Here is a 23,503-nt window from a genome sequence, read left to right on the forward strand (position 1 = left end):
ATTAGATTAAATGGGCTTAAGAGCTCTGTTTCTACTTGAAAGTGTTGTTGAAACAACACCAGCAGCAACCTTCTGTACAGTGTACTTTTAATGACATTTATAAAAGAATTGTCACTAGAATTGTAGGACTGTCTAGGCAATATCAGTTGGCAAGAAATTTTATTACTGAACTCCTGTTTACTTATAAGCTGAGACAAAAAAGGGCTATTCTATACATCAACTTTAGCATTAAAACCTCAAAAATATTTTTAAGACAAGTTATTTACTTAAATAACAATGAAGTGAAACCCCTTGCCCAATCTGTTTAAACTTCAATAAGGAGCATCTATTTTTATTGTGAAATGAAGAATTAACTTTAATCTTGAGGCCATTTTAAACAATGCAGGCTACAGACTGATTGTGAAGGTTATTTGCCACTCACCTTCTCATTAGCCATTGAGTGGTACCACCAGAAGAGCCGCGTGGTGATATAGTAGGCAATGATGACATCTACGGTATAGTGCTCATGAGCAACCAGGATACAAATGATGCCAGCAGCACTCATCAGCCAGCAGATTAAGTGATACCACCAGAAATGACGTGGTGAATCTGTGAGGCAGGGAGGTGATGGAAAAAACACAGCAAAAAGCCATCTCTGTTATTCTAACAATCCACAAAAGGAAGGGGAAAAGATAAAAAAAATTAATTTGAGGCTACTAAATTTGAAAACACAACTTGGACTGGTACAGACTCCCTGCTTTGATTTGTATGAATCTACATTATGAATTACGCAAACTTACTGACGTGTTCTTACTTTTTAAAGAGAGCACAAGATGGATTAGACAACACTCCCACCTATTTTCTAGTCAAATTAAGTTTTCCAGTTAAATCATTTCTAGGATTTGAGGTGCAGAGAAAGAGACAAAACTGAGGTAAAACATACACTTTGGTTATTTAACTTAGTTATTTATTGTGTATTTAATTTTTTCACAGTCTCTATCCGAGTAAACTCAAGTCTCTAGAATTGATACAACCTGAGCAGAGATCACAAATTAAAAAGAAAAGGACACTCACTTTAATTCTTAGGTTTTAATTAATTTGCATGAACCTCAGTTCTGTGAAACAAAATACACTGTACAGAAAAGGACAGTATGTGAATTTATACCCTTTAATGAAAGACTTAACAAATGGGAGCAAAGCTATTCCAAATGCATTTCAGCCACTTCAGTGGAAAAGTTCTCCTGTACTTCTTTCCCCATTGAAAAAAATGCCCTCAGTGTCACAATGATCATTCATAACTTCTGGCAGGCTAACCGGCTTCATTTCACTCACAGTGGGAAGTTTTGGCACCTCTCGCCTTGTGGGGATATGGTCAGCCTTTATGCTGGTGTTGTGTGAAAGTAAAAGTTACTGATCTCAACAAGCCTACCCAGTAGGCTCTCAGAGGCCTGTGCAAAATACTAACTGTGGGGCCACTTTTTGGGTAAATATCAAAACAATAAATTCTCTTAACTCTCGCCAAAACATTGCAGACAGATCTTCACCTACTGATTTTTTTAAGATAAGAAGCCAAGTAATCTCAAGAAGTTGATGAAAACATCCTCAAGGAAGATAGACAAAAGGCTGAAAATACTAAAAGTATGAATAACTACTATTCTGGTGAAAAATGTGGTGTGCAGAGAATAAGTGAAAAAATGGCAGACTATGAAACGAAGAGCAGAGCAAACACTGCACTAAGCCAAATATAAAAACCTCAGAATGCATCTTACACCAAAGACATGTTACCAAAAGAGCAAAAAGACCACCATAAGCAGTCTCTAATTCAGAGCAATTATAAGGCTTATACCCTGGTTATAGCATTTTGATAGCATTTCGATCATTATATGGGAGGTAAAAAAAGGAAAACTATGCATTTCACTTACAGAGCACAATCTAAGTGAAACATATGCCTAACAATTAGGAAGCAGTAAAAGAGCTTATTACAAAAATTTGTATGATAAAATTGTTCCAATCCTTTATAGTATAAAGTACAGGAGAAACCAGCCCAGAAAATATTGGGTTGTCGTCATCTCTCCTGGAACAAATGAGTGCATGAACAGCATTAAAATACAATGTAACAGACAAAACAAGCCAAACAAACTCTTATTAGGCTATTTTTCTAATATTGCTCTGGTAATTCTCGTGAGTTACAAATGCCATTCCCCCACCAATATTCACATCACAGGAAACACCTAATTCTAGGAATTATCAGACTATAATCAGCATCCTAAATCACTGTTCACAGACGAACATCTCAAATCTGCAATTTGTGACATCCAAGAGGCCCTTTTACATTGTGTTTTTGTTTAAGGCAGAATGCAGTATGGCAGCACCTTGTTCCCTCAACATTTTAATAAAAGGAAGGCATCAAACTAACACTGGTTAGTCTTATTTTTGTTTCAGTGAGAATTACACATTCCCATGAGCCAAGCTGCCATTTGCATAGTTTGGGATACAACAACAGGAGGGAAGATTCCAACTCCAAATACGTGAACTGAGAAGGGAACTCCCCACTATGCATTCATGAATGGCCAAGTTTCCAGGAGAGAAGCACTGCTTACCATATATTAGATTTAGAAGTCAGTACTAATTCTCTAACACTTCAATAGATGCTCTGGGTGCAGCACAGATTTTTCCTCCCATGCCCCAGAGCAATGTAAAGCAAAGTGAGAAACCATAACTGCATCTTCTGCATGCTTGCCAAACTCTTATCAACTACAAGAAACATTAAGCAGGAGACTCGAGCACAAGATACCAAAGAGCATGAATTAACTTTTCATTGCTTGCAGTAACTAATGTACAGCACACCTGAGAAAAGTAACTTTGCTTCTGGAGGCAGTATATTTGTGCAATGATGCTGTGTTCAAGCCACAAAATTCCCTACAACCCCCTGCAGCTAACCTGCACAGAGCTAGAGTGCATAATTACTACAGCATGTTTTATCCATATTTTAAATCCTGCCAATAAATGATGAAAAGCTATCCTGTTTTAATCGAGCAATAAACACTTACATAAAGATAGAGCTGGCCTGTTTAGCCACATTTAACCCTTAATTAAGCCCACAACACTTTTAGTCAGCCTTACCACAATCCCTAGGAACGTGATGGAACAGCTCACCCTTGAGGCCATCACTAAGCATGTGGAAGACAAGAAGGTGATCAAGAGTAGTTAGCATGGATTCAGCATAGGGAAGTCATGCTTAACCAGCCTGATTGCCTTTAAAATACAGACAACTGGCTGGGTAAGTAACAGGAGACAACTGGATGTTGTCTATGGGAACATGAAGCAACTTCTGACACTATCACATGACACTATCCCATGACACCCTCACAGGCAAGGCTGGACAATTAGTGAGGGTAGACTAGGAACTGTCTGAATGGCAGGGCTTGGAGAGTCTTTAACCAGTGGCACGGTCTAGTTCAACCCAAAGGTTCACACTGGGCCCAGTATTGTTTAAATTACTCATCAAAAACTTAGATGAAGGGATAGAGCTCATCCTCAGCAAGTCTGCTGAGGATACAAAGCTCAGAGGAGTGGTGCTGTTCTGCCCTTCAGAGGATCTCACACACTGAAGGGATGGGCAGAGCAGAACCTTTTAAAACTCAGCAAAGGCAGGTTCAGGGTGCTACACGTGGGAAGGAAGAACCTGGTGCACCACTACAGGGTGGGGGTCAGCCTGCTGGAAAGCAGTGCTGCTAAAAAGTACCTGGGAGTCCTAGTGGCCAAGCTGTCCATGAGCAGTGCCCTCATGGCCAAGAAGGGCAGAGTAGCCTGGGATATATTAGTAAGACCACTGCCAGCAGGTTGACAGAGGTAGTCCTGACCCTCTACTCAGCCTGGTGAGGCATATCTGGAGTTCCAGGCTCCCTAGTATAAGACTGATGTGGAGCAAGTCCACGGAAGGGCTAGGAGGATGATTAGGAAACTGAAGCACCTCTCTTATAAGGAACGACAGAGGAAAATAAGCCTGCTTACACTGGAGAAGTGTGAGAGGAAACCTCATCCATGTGTCTAAATATCTGAAGCAAGGTGTCAAGAGGACAGAACCAGACCCTTCTCACTGGTGCCAAGCAATAGGACTAGAGGCATCAAGCAGGAAATGATGCACAGGAAGTTCTATCTAAATGCAGGAGGAACTTGTTCAGGTGGCCATGCACTGGAACAGACTGACCAGAGAGGCTGTGAAGTCTCCCTCGCTGGAAACATTCAAAAACTGTCTGGACACAACCCAGTGTGCAATGAGCTCTACAGAACTCTACCTGAGCAGAAGAGTTGGGCTAGGTAATCTACAATGGTCCCTTCCAAAAGTAACCATTTTATGACTTTACTACAGCAACAGTTCCATTTCCACTCAGTTTGTGTTTCAAACCATATAAATACAGTCTGTGTACAACTGACAAGTAACTTTCAGAGGGCAGTAGTTTTACACATACTTTTGTCATTTGTTTTCCCAGTACAACGAATATGAACAAGAAAGTGCATTGAAATATAATCACTTACACTCTTTGATGAACAGATAGACCAGCGTTAATACTACAGTGTGTCCACTAAACAGGAAGTCTCCACACAGGATGTGTGATCCAGTTATGGACAGACCACCACCAGAAATCAGTCGCAGGATTCTCTGAATCTTGGCCTGAGCGTCTCCATTCAACTAGAACACCAGAAAGAAGTATAAAACAAATTTTAAGATACATCGTAAGTGACTCAAGTCTTGCCTAAACACACAGACTCAGGGAGACAGGGGTAAAAGGACAAATTATCTTCATTTTCTTCGGGCTTCTTTCACATATTCTTAAACAAATAAGCATGCATTTCAAAGCTGACAGGTGATAAAGATCAGTTTGGTAACACTAGCATTCTGTCTATGCTTTCCCAGGCTATTTTAAAATATGCATTGTATGAGAATGAGATGCAGAATATACTGAAAATGTAAACATTAAAAATTTGCAAGGTCAGATCTCTAATGACAGCAGTTGACAGAATGAATGAAATCCATTAAAAACTGGTACAACCTTGCATACCAATTCTGTTACTCTGTTCAGAGCTGACCAGTGCTTCTACTGAGTAAAAACTTCCAAAACTCACTTCATTTTAGATTTAATTACAAATTCAGTTAGGACTTAACTCCTATTTGGAGGATGTACATTTTCAAAGCATGTATTAGGACCAGCCTTTGACTTCTCATAGATACTAGGCAGTTTTATCTAGCTGTTTTAAATTAACTCTGGAAAAAAAACCAAGAAAAATGGATAACTGTGTTTTCCATAATCAGAAAGATATCCATATATGACAAAAAAAAATGCAGAAGAATTATCAAGTGTTTCTCCAGAGTTCAAGTAATTAATCCTGGTTTAATGTTAGCAAAATAAACTTTTGTCAGAGACATTTGCATTTTCCATTGATTACCACGTCTCACGCCTCAATACATAGTCTAGTACTCTATGTATGTAGTATGTAGTCTACTATATAGTCATTCCCCAAGCATTTTCAAGTAGACACTGATTCATAAGAGAAGTAATTAATCCACTATATCCCTAAGTCTTCAATGCAAAAGACAACAGCCACGATGCTGTAACTCAAGATTGGAAATCTTATTATCCAAGAGGTGACAAATTTATCCCCCCACTAAACTGGTAATACTTTTTTTTCGCTACAGTCAACACAATAGAGTTTGTTCCAAGGAATTTTAAGTCTACAACTTTTTATTAGTAACCTAAAGTGGAAGTAACAACTCCTTTATGTAACCACTTAACTCCAGTGTCATTAGATTTAAAAAATATTTTTGTAAAACTATTAACACATCCATGTGTTTCTATATGTATCAGTTAAACAAGTTCAGCTGCATAAATTAAGTCACATTCCTATACATTTTGCAGGTTGAAAGCAGAGACAGGCAGCTGACTTCAGGTATTGCAATAGCTCTTGACCAAATAGTGTGAGAAACTCGGCAAAGCACATAACAGTGTGGGTTTTTAAAGGGATACAGCAACACAAGCTTGCACATCAGCCTATGAATTACAGTATTGACCTTGGGTATCCTACCATATAAGAAAAAATATTGCTACAGTATTAGGAATTACTAGCTTGAGCCTCAGAGCCAAGTTGATTTAGAAGCAGCACTTATTTCAACCTAAGATGTTCTGAAAGGGAGCACCCAACTGCATCAACAACTTGAGGCACTGTTATCACATAAGTTTTGGTTTATCACTACCTATGTTTCTGAAGACATCAACTGAAAGTAATTTGTGTTATTTAGTAATATCTGAAACATTATCTTCTGTTTATTCTAAAGAGCCATCAGGAATGATGCAGAGACCAAGACAAGAAGCAAGAGACAAAGACTCTTACCTTTGGAGCACACTGAAAATGCATTCCAGGTACAGGTAAGGTGGTAACATACATGGTAATACAGCGGTACAGATACAAAGTTCCGATTATAAAAAAGAACCTGCGTCCCACTATTGATCTGAAAGTAAGGAAAGGGGGGGAAAAACAGATTGAGTGCAAAGTTTACTTGCAAGATATTCAACAGTTACAGAGCTCTAGCTTCATGAGATAGCTAAATCCTTAGAATGAAAGAGTAGCTTCACCCCAGCTCTTCATCATACACTTCTCTGAATGAAATATTAAAACATCCCTCTTCATCTTTTGGTCTCATTAGCTCCTTACAGTGTAACCTACTGGCAGTTTTCCTCAACTCGGTGACCCTTTCTTTTTAGTCCCATACCATAACCACATTCTCAACTTATACACATATATATATATACTTTAAGCAAACAAAGATCCAGGAGAAAAGTTCTATTTTGCTGTAGAAGACAGTGGGCTCTTCCTCAAATTTGGATGAGATTTTCTTATATCATCAGATTTCCCCAGTTTAAACATCCCCAGGTCAGTAAAAACACTCTGCAAAGCCCAATCTCAGAATAAATTTGACTAGTAAAACACAGGTGTCAGAAATTCAATAATCAGAAAACCTGTATTTCCATATCTGGCACAGACACTAGAACATTTTGTAAATAAGTCATCCCTCTGTTATTTTCCTGCCAGCCCTATTCCACAATATTGTTACAGATTTTGCTGTATGATTTCTTCGACCCAAAATGACCAATATAAACATAAAGCAGAGAAAAAAAAACATACTGCTAACTTACTTGTATCTAAGAAACAACCACTGGAATATCCATAATCCAAGTAGTATCATTCCATTTATTTCTGATACAGAAAAAGCCCATTTCACACGATCAACGTAATCAAAAAATTTGTCAGGCAAGGGAGGGCTTAGCTCCTTTGGAGGTACTCTCTCATGGACCACAGTGATCATGACAGTCGTTAAAATCAAGTTGAAGAGAGCATAGACAAAGGCAATGCCTGTTTTCCACCATTCCAGAGGAAATTTGTTCCTAGATTCAGCAGGCATAGCAATCTGGATGTAATCAGGATATTTCTTTGCTGTTTTTCGCAAGCCATTAGACAGGCCCTTTGGTTTGCCAGTGCCATTTTTGTTCTCTTCACTGACTGAGAGAGTAGGTCGTGAGTAGCCATTAGAAGTCTCATTTGGCTGACCCTCCATATGCTCTTCAAGCTTTGCTGTCTCAATGGTACTCATTTCCAAGCTGTATGGCCAAAGAGGCTCTATTAGTGACCAATTTCTGAGCTCTCCGAACTCTTATTCCTCAAAGTCCAATGTTCTTGTTCCTAGATGACTTCTGTGGAACTCTAACATGCACCCATTGTGCTTTCAAATGAATTTGTGAAGACAAATCTTTCTTCTAGACCTGAATCATCTGAAAAAAAAAAAACAACCCAAAACAGATACTGAGGACCTTCTTTACTAGTAATGCGACAGTGAACAAAATATTCTCTGAATGAGCATATTTAAGTATTTAAATTCCATCCAAGTCTACTTGCAAACAGTCCAAAGGCAAGTTACTGTGAAATAATTCAAGCCAACTTCTATTTGATAAATCTCATATCAATTTAAGAATGAGTACCAACTTAGGCTCAGGTGTTTTTGGACAAGATCTATGGATTTTAATGATCATGACATCACTTGCTTTATCAGTCATCAGAATTATGGCTAATCCATATTTGCAGCAACACTGAATTTTACTGCTTAGAGATATTCCATGCAAAATATCCTGGTTTTGACCATAGAGTTGCTACAGATATTAATATGAGTTGTCCATATAGATCAGACAAATCAGTTCAGGTGGTAGGACAAAAAACAGAAGGGCACTACAGAATTTGATTTGGTAGGGCATAAATTAATTTAGATTTATCTAGAAAATCTACTCAATAGATAGCTCCATTAAATTTCATTAGATCTAAATGAGTATTCCATCAAGTCAAAAATGTGTTTATATAGCCACTGTAATACCCACTAAATGTCTGATATCTCATAACTGAGAAATAGACCCCTGGATTCAATTCTTAGTTATGGCACACTGCACACAGTGTTTGTCCTTTAGCTACTTAAAAAAAAAAAAATCGATTTAGATGGTTTTTAAACAGGAACAAATAGAGTCATTATTACTCAAGATTTATTTCAGGCTGTATTTGCCAATTCATACAAGTTTTGTAAGCTAAAAAAAAAACCCAGGTAAGCGTATATGTTATTATAAGACGATTTTCTACAAGGAGAAAAGAATGAAGTTCATCTCTAGCAAACAGATATCTCTCTAGCAAAAATAAATGCCATTTCCCCATCTTTAATGTTCTGTGAAACCATATTCACCATAGCTGTGACCTACTTATTTTTCTTACTCTGTTCAGCTCCTATGACAAAAATAGTATTACCATGTACAAATTGCTCCCCATCTACCAGTAAATTGTGATTCTCTCTTATTTTAGTGCTTCCTGCAAGAGAAGTTCAGCACTGCTACCCCCTCAAGTCTCTGCATGCTAACACAGGCTGCTGGTTTGCCATGCTTTGCATACAATTAAGTCATCATGATGGCAGCCAGAGCTACCACTCTCCCTAACCATATATCACAGGACTTTAAGTTAAGAATATGCGACCTGCTTAGGGGACAATCTAAACCAAAAAGAGCCTGGAAGACAAATGATTGTGTTTTGGTCCCTCCAGCCTCATCCTACCCAATCAGAGAAGACATTTAATGTGGTCAGCACATAAATCCCACTGATTTCATGGGTACTGCTCCAACCACTGAAAAAGAGAAGAGGGAAAAGTTCAGATCCCAAATGAGAGTCACACAAACAATACTGAAATAGCTAAATTTATCCCTAAATTTCTAAATTTATCCCTCCACAGTGTTTCTGAAATCCATTGTCATTGGTTGACCTTGTCTAAATTCCTGATCAACAAGCACATGATAACTATCCACATACAACACACACAAACAATAAATATCCAAGAAAATGCAGTGATTTTTGATGCTTTTTCTCCCTCTTACCAGTGATACTGTGATCTCTGCATCTCTAAGAAAAGGGGATGTTTAACCCATCAGCTAGGCAACAACTTCTCTGATGCCTCCTACAACTAAAAATGGCCTTTTAGAGCATCTACAAAAGCAACTGTCTTACTCAAAATTATACCAGAATATTTTAGCTTTCACAAGTCTTTTACTTAACATACATGCTCTCTTCTATTCCTTCTGTCTACTCAAGTTAAGCATATGACAAAACACTTGAGTGACAGAGAAAAAAAATCCAAACCTAATTGCTTATGTTTCAGAATGCATGTACCTAACATTCATCTACTAAGTCAAGACTTCACTTCTCACAGTTATGTTACACATAGCAGTGACTGAGGCAGAAATCAGCACAACCTGGTAAATTTTACATCCTGTGTAGTCATAACACTATTAGAATTATGTATTTACTGAGAACAAACTACCTTAGTTATTTCTTTCTCTTCCCCACAAATACCTAATCTAGTGTGCCTAGTGACATAAGTGAAAGACTTTACTTCCAGATGTTTAATGACATTCAAGTAAGCCTTAAAGATCAAAGAGTGTCTGAAATACAGATGAACAATAATCTGAGAACCTAAAAAGTAGAGTGGTGTTCATTTCCTCATATTAACTTATTAAGCAAAACAATTATAGCTATAGCTTGCAGGAGACATTTGTGTTCCTTCCTGGTACTTTTAAATGGATTGCAAGGCATATTGATCTACCACTTCTGATGGCTCATCAAGATTATTTCAAGCAGAGTGCATACTGCAGCCAAAAGTTTGTTTACATTGAAAATTAAAGGTGCTACATATTATCTGATGAGTGATCTGTAAGAAGGTAAGTGCTTCCCTTTATAGTACCTTTTCAACCTCATTCTCCCATATTCTAAAAGAAATTAGCAACTCTATTGATGAAAAAGAAAAGCTGCTCTTGAAGCTCTCAGTCCCTCGATGCCAATCTGACTGGCCGGAGAAGTGATAGACACAGAGCACCAACAGCCTAATCATCCTCGCTACTGGCTGTAAAAGGAACTCCCCAGAAGTACACAGGTTCTTCTGCCAAGTTCCTGTCCCCAGTTCAAATATCCATTCACATACAATAAGGAGTGTGGTTCCTTTTAGCTTCATGTTGTCTTTCTGATCCTTTAGATAAAACATACATTTGATTTTTTTGTCAAATCCAAAATAACCCTATATCAAAACCAGAAGATGCCCACAAACTGCCTAGCAGAAGGCCTGAGAATTCTTCAGCAACCAGGCAGCAATGCTTAGACCTGGCCATCTTGCCAACATCTAGGTCTGAAAAGCACACCAAATTGCTCTAAAATAGGAATCAACTATTGGGGAAGCCTCAAACTCACAAAAAAAAAAAAGCCAAGTAACCCAAAAGGATAAATAAAATTCCTATAAAGGATAGAAAACTGGTTCCTAAGACTTGTAGCTTTCTTGAACCACTCCTATACCTTCTAAAAAGAAATGTTACCTCATCAAAAAGTAGAGCTTCTTAACCAGCAACTTTACAGCAGAAATCATAACTGCCTCAAGGAACAACATATTTCAAATAAAATATTAAGAATTAAAAGAGGAAGAGTCCTAATATTTTACCCTGAGCTCCTACCTGCTCCCATGCAAGCAGCTTCCTTAGTTTTCTGCATCCCCACCTGACTGTTCTTTGAAAGAAAATAGTTGATGGGGGCACAGCTTTGAGACAAGCATCAGAAAGCATGTCTGCATTTGGCTCTTTATGCTAGAATTTAAGAATAACATGGAGTTTTATTTAGTGTGTTAGTCATCCGATTTTCATCAAAAGGTCATTTTCACATAAAGTTAGCTCCCAAGTGGCATTTCTCATCCAATATTGGAACTTCAACATTTCTCAAAATATTTTAATTTCTACAATTTATGAAGGACTGTATAGTCACAGTTTGCACAGGGTTTTCAAATAAGTCGTTCTTAACCTGCTGTTTCAATACTATTTGAACAAGAGTATCCAGAACAGGGAGACCGATCTATTCTCACATTAAGAGAAGCTCTACTTTCATGTACAAAATGGAAAAGATTTTTGACATTACTATTTTGAAGCATTCACTTTTGTTAAGGCTAGCTCAAACATTTGATACAGCTGTATTCTTGTATTCAGTAACTGCAGAAAAAGGGTCTGTAAACAAAGTACAGTTTGAAGTAACATGAGAGAACATTTTTGTATATTTTATCGGTATCACAGTTACTGGGAAACAATTGTTATCTAGATTGTATTTTGGTCAGTTAAATTTTTAGGATTACCTATGGAACCAGAACTAAAAAAGAAGCCAGGTTACAGCTGTTTTCTATACAGCAAAGAATAAAAACTTGCTTTTAGGAGTTTCTGCTTAATTTTTATTTTTGAAAGCATTCCAGGTCTCAGTTAATTTTGATAGGATCCCTTCTTACAGGCTGTACATACATCTCACAGAACGCAGACTGCTGGAAGACAAAAGAAATTCATCGCCATTCAAAACCTCCAAAAGACAACTGCTGTGATGCTAAAGAACTGCAAGTAAAATAAAGCTGGATTACAGAAGTACCATTCATTATCATAACATTTATTGCAAGTGATAATGTGAACTTTTTTATAAAAAGCATTAACTACTTACATCATATAAAATTCTTTTCAGCAGTAGAAATAGAGCAGTTACACCCTCTACCTTGAGAGAGGGATTTCGCAAGTTCCTCATTTAGGATTACTAATGTACCAACAGAAGATGTCTTTAAGGACTAAATCCCTACACTAAACAGAAGCTTCAAAGTTACAGGTTATCCATTTGTACAAACTAAGTTTTACCAGTCCTGTGGAATTCTGTTTCTTCATACCTCTTAATAGCAAAAAGTATGTTAGGTTTCATTTTCCTAATAATTCATTGTCCAGTGTGTTCTATAGCAGTGCCAGGTTTCTGAAACAGTATGTCCCAAAAAGCACAAAAAAACCCATTCATAGCACCACAGAATGGGTTTGGGTTGAAAACTACCTTAAAGATCATCTAGTTCCAACCCCCCTGCCAAGAGCAGGGATGCCTTTCACTAGACCAAGTCCTCAAAGCCCCATCCAACCTGCGTCCGCTAATGAAGCAAGGAAAAAAGGCATCTTTATGCTCTTTTATAATTTTGAACACTGTTGAGTAGGTTTGTCATGAAGGCATCTTCAAACTCTTGAACAGTTTGGTCTCCAGACTCCAAAGAACTGTATTTGGTAACTAAGAGCCTGTCCTTTAAAGGTGACACCATGACATGGCTAGATTTTCCTTGTAATTATTATTACCCTTATCTTTCAAGAAAGAAGATCACAACAGCTGTCAAATATCTTTTAGTGCTACTGCAACTTGTTCCAGAAATAATCCACACATATGACAAAGTCAGTTTTATTTGCAGGTTATGTCTTACCTAAAAGAAGTGTTTTGAGAATGGTCAGTCTCTGTAGAACCAGCAGAACAAACAATCATTCAGGCTAGAAGAAATCTTAGGAGGTATCTGGGCCTCTGGCCAGGATCAGCAATGACTCAGAGTTTCAGTCCAGCCGTATTTTTAATGCCTACACAGATGCACAACTTCACTATGCAGCCCGTTTCACTGCATGGTTGTTCTCACAGCAAAAGCCGGACTATTATTTTTTGTTGATTTGGTGTTTTGTTTTTTAACTGTTAAATCTACTGGGTTTGTATCTACTTCTTATTAGAGGTTATAGCCTCTGTATCTTATCGTCCCACTTCTTTGAAGAGCCTGGGGCCCTGATGCTCCTCATGGCATCCTTGCAGGTATGAAGGGGCTGTGGTCAGTACCTCAGACTACTCTTCTTCAGGCTGAAGCAACCCAGGCTCTCCCAGCCTCCCCTCCCAGGCCTGTGCTCCAGCCTCCTGACCACCCTGATGGTCCCTCTGCTGGGCTTGCTGCCAGTTGATATTTTGCCTGGATCAAGGACTGAAAACCAGATACAGCATTCTAGACACAGCTAAGTAGTACTGAGCAGAGAGGAATAATCACTTCCCTACAAATAATGACTATGCTCCTAATAAATACAGCTCAGGATAGTGTCAGATGCCTTCACTGTCAATACACACTGCTGAATTCCTTTTCAAGAGAGCCAAAATAAATATTAAAGTCTAAAGCCTAAAGACTCCCTCACAACTTCTTTATACCAGAAAAATAAGATCAAGTCTTCTTCCTGCTTAACCCATACTCTCCAAAATGAGACTATTTCAGTATTTCAGATCTGCATAGAAAGGTCTGCTAACCTGAATCAGCCGTTTAAGCAGCATTATCACTGCATATTTTGTAATACTGCAAAAAATGTTTGTTTCATAACCTTCTTCTGTTCATTAGAAAAGACTGTTATAAACACTGTACAAAGTGTGGAAGTCACTGTACCCAGTCTCATCAGACAATGTCAAAAACAAGTGCCAAAATAAGCCTCTGGATCAGGCTTTTATGTGCAGGCTGACTTCTCATTGCTAAATCCTCTCATTCTGCTAGAGCTTCACAGACACTGCTGAAGAGCCACTATCAAAGCAAGATTCTTCTCAAAGAGACAGCAAAGTCTAAAGATTTGTTAAGAACCTAGCAGCTCATCTGATGCCTCAAATCCTTCCTAGCTGACACAGAAGTTGCAGACACTGGCTGGGAGGTAAGGGGGATCCAGCACAGGAGGCAGGAATGTTTTAGACTATTTTGTGAAATCCTCCACCTAGTTACCGAGAGTAAAGTTTGCACTTCATAATGGAAAGTCAGACCCAGAGATTAGTCACCACTTTCAGTACAGGGCGGTGAGGAGTCACAGTGACTAATGTATGGTTTAAAGAGACTGTGCTACAGCTTATCAGCATCAGGCAGCTAGAAGAGGAAGTTACATACTCAGTAAATTTATCAGTGATATACCCTAAAAATATTTGAGTAATTAAGACGATGATGCCTGCCAAATTTTTCCCCTGTTACTTCCAAAAAGCAGCTGTGCCAACTCCAAAAAAATCACAGAATGACTAGGTTGGAAAAGACCTCCAAGATCATCGAGTCCAACCCATGCCCTAACACCTCAACTAAACCATGGCACCGAATGCCACATCCAGTCTGTTTTTTAAACACATCCAGGGATGGTGACTCTACCACCTCCCCAGGCAGACCATTCCAGTACTTTATTGCTCTGTAAAAAACTTTTTCCTAATATCCAACCTATATTTCCCTTGGCACAGCTTGAGACTGTGTCTTCTGGTTCTGTCAGTTGCTGCCAGGAGAAAGAGACTGACCCCACCTGGCTACAGCCACCTTTCAGGGAGTTGTAGAGTGATGAGGTCACCCGAGTCTCCTTTTCTCCAGGCTGAACAACCCCAGCTCCCTCAGCCATTCCTCATAGGACTTGTGTTCCAAGCCCCTCACCAGCCTTGCTGCTTCCTCTGGACACGCTCAAACATCTCAACATCCTTCCTAAACTGAGGGGCCCAGAACTGGACACAGCACTCGAGGTGCAGCCTCACCAGTGCCCAGTACAGGGGAGCAATGACCTCCCTGCTCCTGCTGGCCACACTATTCCTGATCCAGGCCAGGATGCCATTGGCCTTCTGTACATAGCAGCAACACTTGCTGTGTTCAGAGCTCAAGCAGCGAAAGCATCCCTTTTCAGAAACACTAGTACCTACAAACCCACACACACCCCTGTCTGATGGTATTCTGACCAATGTTTTATCCTCTATGCGAACAATAGAAGTCTAGCACACTATACATTGTTAAAACCAGTCAGGGGAGAATCAATGACTCACTTCTCTCTTCGAACCGTTTTCAGCTTGCTCAACTCTGTGTTGATGTAGTTGCTTGGAAAGCTTTATGAATATTTGTTAAGCAGTATGATGCTGACATAATACACCATCTACTCACAGTAAACAGAATGACTAAAACTCACCAGGAAACATGACGTAGTCCCTAGTTTGGTCTTCCCCTCTACCTTCTCACCACACCTACCACCAAGCAGCAACAGTCTAAGGCTTGCACTATCACAGTCAGCACCCCCAGTCAAACAGAGATGGGAATACATTGATCCCTCATTCAACCCATTTGTTTATAGGCTCAGACATCCAAATCTACATCTAGCTCATACACTAGATTTCTCCTTCCCACTTCCTCCCCAGTTTTTGTTGACACACTTTCAGAACTAAAACTTGGTAAATCTCATTCTAATACCAAGAATTCAAGAGTACTAAGCAATTTCAGCAACTACAATCAATCCAGACGTGTTTACTTAGGAGATTAGAAAGGCAGCAAAGAACCTTTTATAGTATACTCTTCAAGCTTCCAGTTTGCAATAACCAAAATTATATCAAGCTTTCTCTACCTAACTAGTTTCGCATTGAAGTTCTATGCACCAACTTGAAACACTACACAGTTAAAAAAAAGGCATTGCAACCTAAGCTTCCAGTGCAGTCTCATAGTTTTCTTTAAACTTGAAGTATTCCATTAGCTCAAAGCTTTCTATTAATAGAAGAAAATAGTTTCCACATTATGCAGGCAAGAAAAAACATTTCCTTTTTATATTATTTAATTCAGAAAAGACACTGTTTAACTTCAAATACTAAACACTTCAGCACCACGTACTTCAACACTCCCTTCTTCATTTTTCTTTCTGCCACAGACTGATGAACAGAACACTCGTTTCCTTAGCTTAACAGGCAGGAGAAGTGAATATCCTATCTCTGCACAACACAGGGCATCATTGTTGAGTAAATTTTCCAAGAGGATGTTAACAGTGGGGCAGCAGTGGAAAATAATACCTTTCCCAGATATTTTGCTATAACAGAAATGTTTTAGATTATAGTTATCTCCATTTCAGCCTCACCCTAGAGGTCAGAAAAAGAGGCCAAGAATCCTATTAATGTGTTTTTACTGCCCCTCACAGAGCTACTATTTAAGAACCTAACTAAACACCTCAAAAATAATCCAAACCTCTCTTCATTATTCCCTGCTGAACTGCAGCCTTTGGTAAGAACAACCCTGCATTGAACACCAGGGCAATAACGAAATTCCTTTATGCCAAGCTGCTCAGACTCAGCATAGAGGCTTTCACCATTCACACCAGTACTTTCATTTATTCCTCTTCCCTTTCTTGACTAATAGTTTGAGAATTCTATTGCATTTTAAAAGGATTTGTAAAAGGATTTGAAGAACCAACTTAGAAAGGATTTAAATAAGGAAGTTGGTGATGTTCAAGTTCCCACTTAATAGAAACATAAGATTAAAACTATTTCTGCAAGAAAACAGCTGAATAGCATCTTCAGCATTGCTCCTAAAAAGCCATCACTAGAGTCTTTCATTTTAACATCACACAACTGTTTTGTAACAGCTACATCTTGCCCATGCACATACAACATAACTAAAAAGGTACACATGAAATTAATGACTGAAATTACATTGATCTTATCCTATCAGTTGGTAAAATCTGGTGTGAAAGTACTGAGGTGACTCTTAATCTACACAGAAAGATTTATATTGCACTGTACCATCACGTACCTCAAGTAGAAACTTCCACACCTTAAGCTATGTGTTGTACTCAAGGAAGGCTTCTGGTCATCACTGAACCTGTTATCTTTAGAAGCATGTGATGATATGGCAAGCAAATGATCACTCAAACCAATCAAGCCTGAATGTCAAGTGGAAATACAAGCTGGCAACTCAAACTGCCAGCTAAATGGCATTCATACCAGTGCTACAGTGTGCTGCACTGAACATCACTTCTTTTCCATGTCTTCATTTAAGTAACATTACTGTCACTTTAAATTTTGAGTCAAGAGACTATTTCCACAGAAAAAAAGACCCCACAGTCTGGAAACCAGGACTACTTCTGATCTCTGTCTTACTGTCCATGAAAAATTTTGGGGCAGAAGTAAAGAATGTGATCAAAAAAGATGTTTCCAGAAGGACACTTGCAGAAAGTGATTTACAAACATACATTGTAATTCTTGGTCACATTTTTAGGTGAGGTCCTAGAGCTCTACAGTTTACTTTAAAATAGAAAGTATTTCATAAAAATTATCCAAAAAGCATTTTATGGCATTCTTATCCCAATGTCCAGCAGACATTTATATCCACATTGATTTGGGAAGAAGAAGGGAGGCCAAATAGGCCAATAGGCCATGTAGATTAGCTGAAATAGGCCATGTAGATTGGCTGAAACATGGAGGGCCAAACAGATTCTATGAACTTTTTCCCCAGTCAGAACTGCAGCTGACAAAACTGTTTAGGACAAAATAAATCTCATCTCTAGACGCCCTGAGACCAGTGATGCCGTGAATGTGTGCTGAGTAGCCATGGTATATAGTAGAAAGTGGTGAATTAACTAACTTCATGTGATCAGTTACAAAAGTCTAAGGACAGAACTACGTGTTCAACTGGAAATAGTGCCAATCAATTTTAAAACAAGAGAATGAACAACTTGGCAAAATTAGGACACAGTAAAAAAAATTATTCTGGTCTACCAACTGTCTTTTTCCATGGAGAAGGGCACTACCTTATTACATACTGCTATTTCTGCTGTGTTTCTGCATAAATTTTCCTCAAAAATACCAAATATGTCAAGAGATCTGCATCTATCAGCAAGGACAGATCACATTCTGGCTTTTTAAGTAGCCGTCTAAATTTAGGACAAATGGGCATAATCTGAGAAAATTGTCCAGAACATAGCTTGAAATCGAGACACAACAGTGACTTGGATTTCAACAGCTTTTATTAACATAGCACTACAACAACCCAGGCCACTTTTTAAGATACTTACCTAGCTAAATGCAGGCCAGGGTAAGGGCTTGCACACACAGCCTCTGTTGCAGGAAATGCTCCTGCATGACCATTTTGCAGCTGCAGCAGAGAGCCACTCCAGGCGTCTTTGCTCTCAACTACTCTCCTCTGAAGGAGCATCATGTTGCCAGGAGTAGGATGGCACATCCAAGTATCAGTGCACCAAGAATAACCTAAATTTAAATCTATTCTAGAGATACAGCAAAAGGAATGAAGGGAAGTCTCACAGGGATTTATCCTAGAAGGTCCTCACATCAGCTGAACTTGAGCACTACTTTAAAAGGTGGGTAATTTCACCATTTCAACGTGCACAACTGAAGCACAAAACACTCACAGGACAAGGACAATACTAAATACGCAAATGCCACACCTTGCGTGACAGACACTATATAACAAGAAACATCCCCACAGGAGCAATTACAAGTCTGCAGAAGAGAGAGGCAGCAGCCTTCTAGAATCATGCAAGCCAATTAGGGAGAAATTAAAAAAAAATCCAAGTTACATTAGACTACAACCATAACACATCAGGTGTGCTAAGACATTAATGACATCCGGGGCAGACAAGGATGGCCTGAAACATACCAATCCCAGCTCATGGAATCTCTTAACACTGCTTTATCAAGACAACATACAAATATGGGGTGGTTCAGGACTGGTCATAAAAGCTGCCACCCAGAAAGGCATATTTTATTTATCTGGAAGCAGAAATCAGGCTGGGATACAAGCATATTCCAGCCCATGTTAAGCTGTTCCACTCCCAGTGCAAAAGAATTAATTAGTTAAGCTCATGCAAACAGTCTAGGCCATGCATGTTTAACTTACATGACAGGTCTGTGCTAATTTTATTGAACCACATGAAGTGCAGTTATCCATATTGTACACCTGTATAAACAAAGATAGTGGATCACAAGCTACCCCTGCATTGCAAAGTTTTGTTGGTAAAGAACAGAAGAAATGTATATGGAATCCCAGAGCAGATCTATTTTCTCTCCTTCCTAATACTTCCTAACTTGAAAAAAATAAAAAAACCTGTTTGCAAAAAAGTCTTTTAACATAAGGAATGCAAAATGCTGTTCTAGCATAAGACACAAATTGATTTAGAATTTCACAGTTCAAGACCTTCCAAAGAGAATCTATGCCCTACAGCAGGTATGTTATTCGTCCCTGAAGCTTTCCAGATGAGCTCCATATCTCATGCAAGACAAAGAACAAAAAAGGAACAGGTTTTATACACTGCGTTACAGTCTAGCAAGGACTGTAAACAAATCAGCCCAAAAAATAAGTCCAACCTCTGAACAAATCTGATTGCCTTTTCAGATAACATACATTGTGAGCTGCTCTAAGTATTGAATATGCATATCTGTGTGCCTTATGTAGAAAAGAAGTACATCTTTAGAATGAAGGCATCTGCTAAAGCCTACATTTTCCTATATTCCTGGGACAGCTTACAGAATACACTCAAGTTAAGTACTGAAGTTCAATAGTTTAATCCCAACAGCATGATTAACTATCCTAACCTAAAAACGATTGTTCAGAGAAACTTCTTCCCAAAGTTCTCATGGCTGACAGTAAGATTTATAAAACGGATTTAGACAGAACTGACACTTGTTCAATTCTGCTTATATGGTGCAAGAGCACAAACTGTGATCTCTTATTCTGCAAGGAGACAGGGCAATCACCCGAAGTGTCCAGGATAAAAACTTGCAGTAGAATTCCTTAAGCATATTCAGACATCAGAATGCTGAATATTCATAGACACATACTGAGACACTTTCCAGGAAGAAACTGAATTGCCACTAACCCTCAACATTTGAGCTAATGTGCAGACTTCACAGCAGGCAATTGAAAAAAAACAAACAAAACAACAAATAAAAGTTTCTAACTAACACCAAATAAAAAACCCTACTGGAATGGGTACTATTCAGTCTAACTATACAAGCCACTTTCTTAACATATGTAAGAAACAGAAAAATACAAGACAAGGGGCTCATCTACCCACAGACTCTTAAAGCTGTAACTGTTAGATAAAATATGTTCTTTGACCTGTACCAGCATGAAAATCTATTTGACATACAGGTTGGTTATGTGCCAACATATCTCATGGGCTATCACTCTATGGGTGCTGCCTGGCTAAGAGGTAAACAGACACAAAGGTCCTCTCAGACCTCTGAACTGTCCTACACCTGCAGGATTCGCAAAAACAGAAGATGAGAGAGGTGGAAACACTGTTGTAAAACATAATTCTAAATAACAATACATTTTCTGTCCAATAAGATTATCTTTTACGCCATCAAATCACACTATGACAAATACACAACACTAAAAATACTGTCCTGCAGTTTATAAGCCATTTTTGAGAAAAGCAGAAAGCCTTTTTCTCTGATTCTAATTGGAAACACTGTAGAATATCATTATAAATGCACGTGTCAGGACATTTTTCATGCTACATTCTCATCAACACATGACCAAATCATAAACTATGTAATATCAGTCTAAAACCTGCTGAGCAATACACACCATTAAAATCAGAAGCATCTTCATTATAATGTTATGGAAGATTAATCAAGATAAAGGTTCTTCAAGCAAATTATGGAAACCTAAGTGCAATATTCCTCCTGTAGCCATCCTTGTAACTGCAATAGAGACTTCGATAAGAATGAACTTTATCTGCACATTACACACATCACAGTAAAATTGTGACTAAGCTGTGTTGCCTCTGTCACATGTTCTAGAAAGGCTTGCAGTGCTAAAAGCTTTGTTCCTGATTCTATTACCACGGGATGCAGAGGGAGAATAAGAAGAAAGCACATATGCATGCACAGTCAAGAAGAGTTACAGCTAAGGTAAAAGAACATAGTTCTAGTGTTTGCCCTTACTGCAGCATAACAGAACAGAGAGCTGCTTTCCTGCCACTCTTCTCTATCCTCCAGGCCTTTGAAGGGGAATAATAACCCATTTTAAATTCAGTCACTCAGTTCTGAGCTCCTCAAACTTAAGACAGGTAAAGAGTTTGTCAACCTCTATAATGTTAAAGACTTTTACATAAAAGTTTATCTTACTACAAATTAAGGAAAAAAACCCAAATGAGAAACTTTTTACAGGAGCATTCATTCTGCATAGTAAAACTAAGCCATACACCTTAGCTTGTTCATATTGTCCAGTGACTAGGAAGTAACATACACAAGAAAGCAAACTGCCTGAAATCTGTAAAATTAGGCTTTTAAAAAATCCCAAACACTTCATATCAAAGAAAAATACTTCTAGAGCAAGAAGTTAATTATTTAGCCCAACTACTTGAGTTTTGCTATTTGAGGTATTGTGTCTTGTGATGTTGTTAGTTAGCTGAGATATAATTCATCCACCTTAACTTTTAAAAGTCAGTACAAAGTTACTAACTTTACCAGAGAGATAGACATTATTCCACCCAACTTTACAATGTTTGTTTCAAACAGAAGAATGAAGAAATGTTACTTATCTTAACACTTATGCCTGTTTGCACATACAGAGATAGCTGAGTCATTTTTTTAAGAACCTGCACGGAGGAAGTTAATGACCTTGGTTACTGCAGAACACAAAACAAAGGTCAACAAGAAAACTATTCTCATTGGAAGCATTTGCCATTCAGCTGTGCAGCATGTGTAGTAGTAGTCAGTTTCCAAGTCATAGTTATCACTAAAAAGATGAATTCTGAATAATCTGAAAATTCAGGATACAGTCACTGTAGTGGACAGAAGTTAAAACCCATAACTCCAAAATCTTCAATAAGTTGCCTTAATATTAACTTCTAAATTAACTTCTAAGTTCACTATGGCATCTTGGATGGAACAATGCCTTTAATACTTCTTGCTTCAGTGCCAAACAGGATGCCACAGCCCTTCCTCTCAGGACTGAAATCCACCATGAAAGTTAAAAAATTTCTAAGAAAACAGAAACACTCGAGTGTTGTTTTTCTATGCTAGTGCATGAGCACATTTAATAGTCAATAATGGGATTCAAATAATTTCAGCCAATGTGTTGTCTCACAGAATGGAAATAAACAGAGTTTCACTTTGGAGGACGACCTTAAGCTTTCTAGCACCTTTTCCACATCAAGTAGAATCGATTTTTCTCCCCCCAAAATTTCAAGATCATTCTCCATAGCTGCGTGCAAAGTATATACATGCTTTCAAAGCAATTTGCAAACAATTCTGTGAAAAACAGCATCTGCATTTCAGTTACACGTTAAGCAAGTGCATTAATTTTTACTTATAAATCATAGCCAAATTTTGGCCTCTAAAAGATCAAGATGGTATGCCAGAAGACAAGAATGAACTCTTGTCAAGTGACACTCAAATCAGTATAGAAAATCTAAGTAAAATCAAATGAAGACAGGCTCATGATTCTGAGACTGGCATTGTAAGGAACTCTTACCTTGCATCCTTACAGATTAGTACATTATGAAAACAGGAAAAACCACAAGCTTTGGTAGGACTTTTGTCAGGCTCCTGATACACAGGACCTAGAAGTAATATGAGTTAACTTTTTAAGCTACAACATATCAATAGTTTCTATACACTCCTGAAAAATATAAAGTTACCAGAAAAAATAGCAAATTAGTCATAAGAATTACTATGTCTCACAATTACACCAAAAAATCCCACCAAAAAAACCCAAGGCTTTCAGAATTTCAGTTTAAAAATGCTTTTGATTTTTTAGTGAAATTATAGTACATAAATTTGAACCAGAATAACTGTCAGAAGATAAAACAGAATTCTACATTAAGCAGTGTTTTAGCACTGTTAAGACAGTAACATAACATGAGTTTTTACGATGTCCTTTTTAAGGAACTGCAGTGATGGCAACACTTTGCTCCAATACAGCCTGTGCTCCATCTCAAACCAAGACATGGGCAGTGGTATTTGGCATAAAGGATCTACAGACAGCAAGTGCAGTTCCCCATTTACAAGGCCGATGTGGGGAAGTAAAAAAAGAATTAAAAAATAATAAAATAAACTGTAATTACTGTAGAAACATGTTAGAACTATCAACAAGCTACAGGATTATATCATGCCCTCCAGATGAAAAACAGAATTAATGACATGAGGCACAACCTCCTCTACTGCTGGTTCTCGTCAGCAAATTATGTCACCTAAAAGAGACTGTCTCATTATTTCTGATTTAGCAGTAGTCTGGAATAATAAATGGAGCATATAGATTTGAATTCAGTTTCTTGGATAGGACATAAGCATAACACAGCTGAAACTGGCAAAAAAAAATCTGGACCCT

General features: G+C 38.2%; 1 protein-coding gene across 5 annotated transcripts in view; it reads right to left on the reverse strand.

The window, feature by feature from the left end:
- The window catches only part of SGMS2 (sphingomyelin synthase 2), a 40,019-nt gene that overhangs the window by 11,111 nt on the left and 5,405 nt on the right, over positions 1–23,503 (reverse strand). Inside the window, exons 2-7 of one of the 5 annotated variants that reach the window (XM_088163857.1) lie at positions 19,061–19,120; positions 18,219–18,428; positions 7,173–7,805; positions 6,370–6,487; positions 4,519–4,672; positions 422–588 (exon numbers count right to left, since the gene is read on the reverse strand). In XM_088163857.1, the coding sequence (XP_088019983.1) occupies positions 422–588; positions 4,519–4,672; positions 6,370–6,487; positions 7,173–7,627 (894 nt within the window). In that variant the 5' untranslated portion in view covers positions 7,628–7,805; positions 18,219–18,428; positions 19,061–19,120. Of the gene's footprint in view, positions 1–421; positions 589–4,518; positions 4,673–6,369; positions 6,488–7,172; positions 7,806–9,117; positions 11,528–18,218; positions 18,429–19,060; positions 19,121–20,755; positions 20,973–23,503 lie in introns of those variants that run through there. The other 4 variants (XM_088163856.1, XM_088163855.1, XM_088163858.1 and 1 more) reach the window with 4 other exon arrangements.

Source organism: Sturnus vulgaris, chromosome 4 (assembly GCF_052056855.1).
Source record: "Sturnus vulgaris isolate bStuVul1 chromosome 4, bStuVul1.hap1, whole genome shotgun sequence".
Taxonomy (NCBI): Eukaryota; Metazoa; Chordata; class Aves; order Passeriformes; family Sturnidae; genus Sturnus; species Sturnus vulgaris.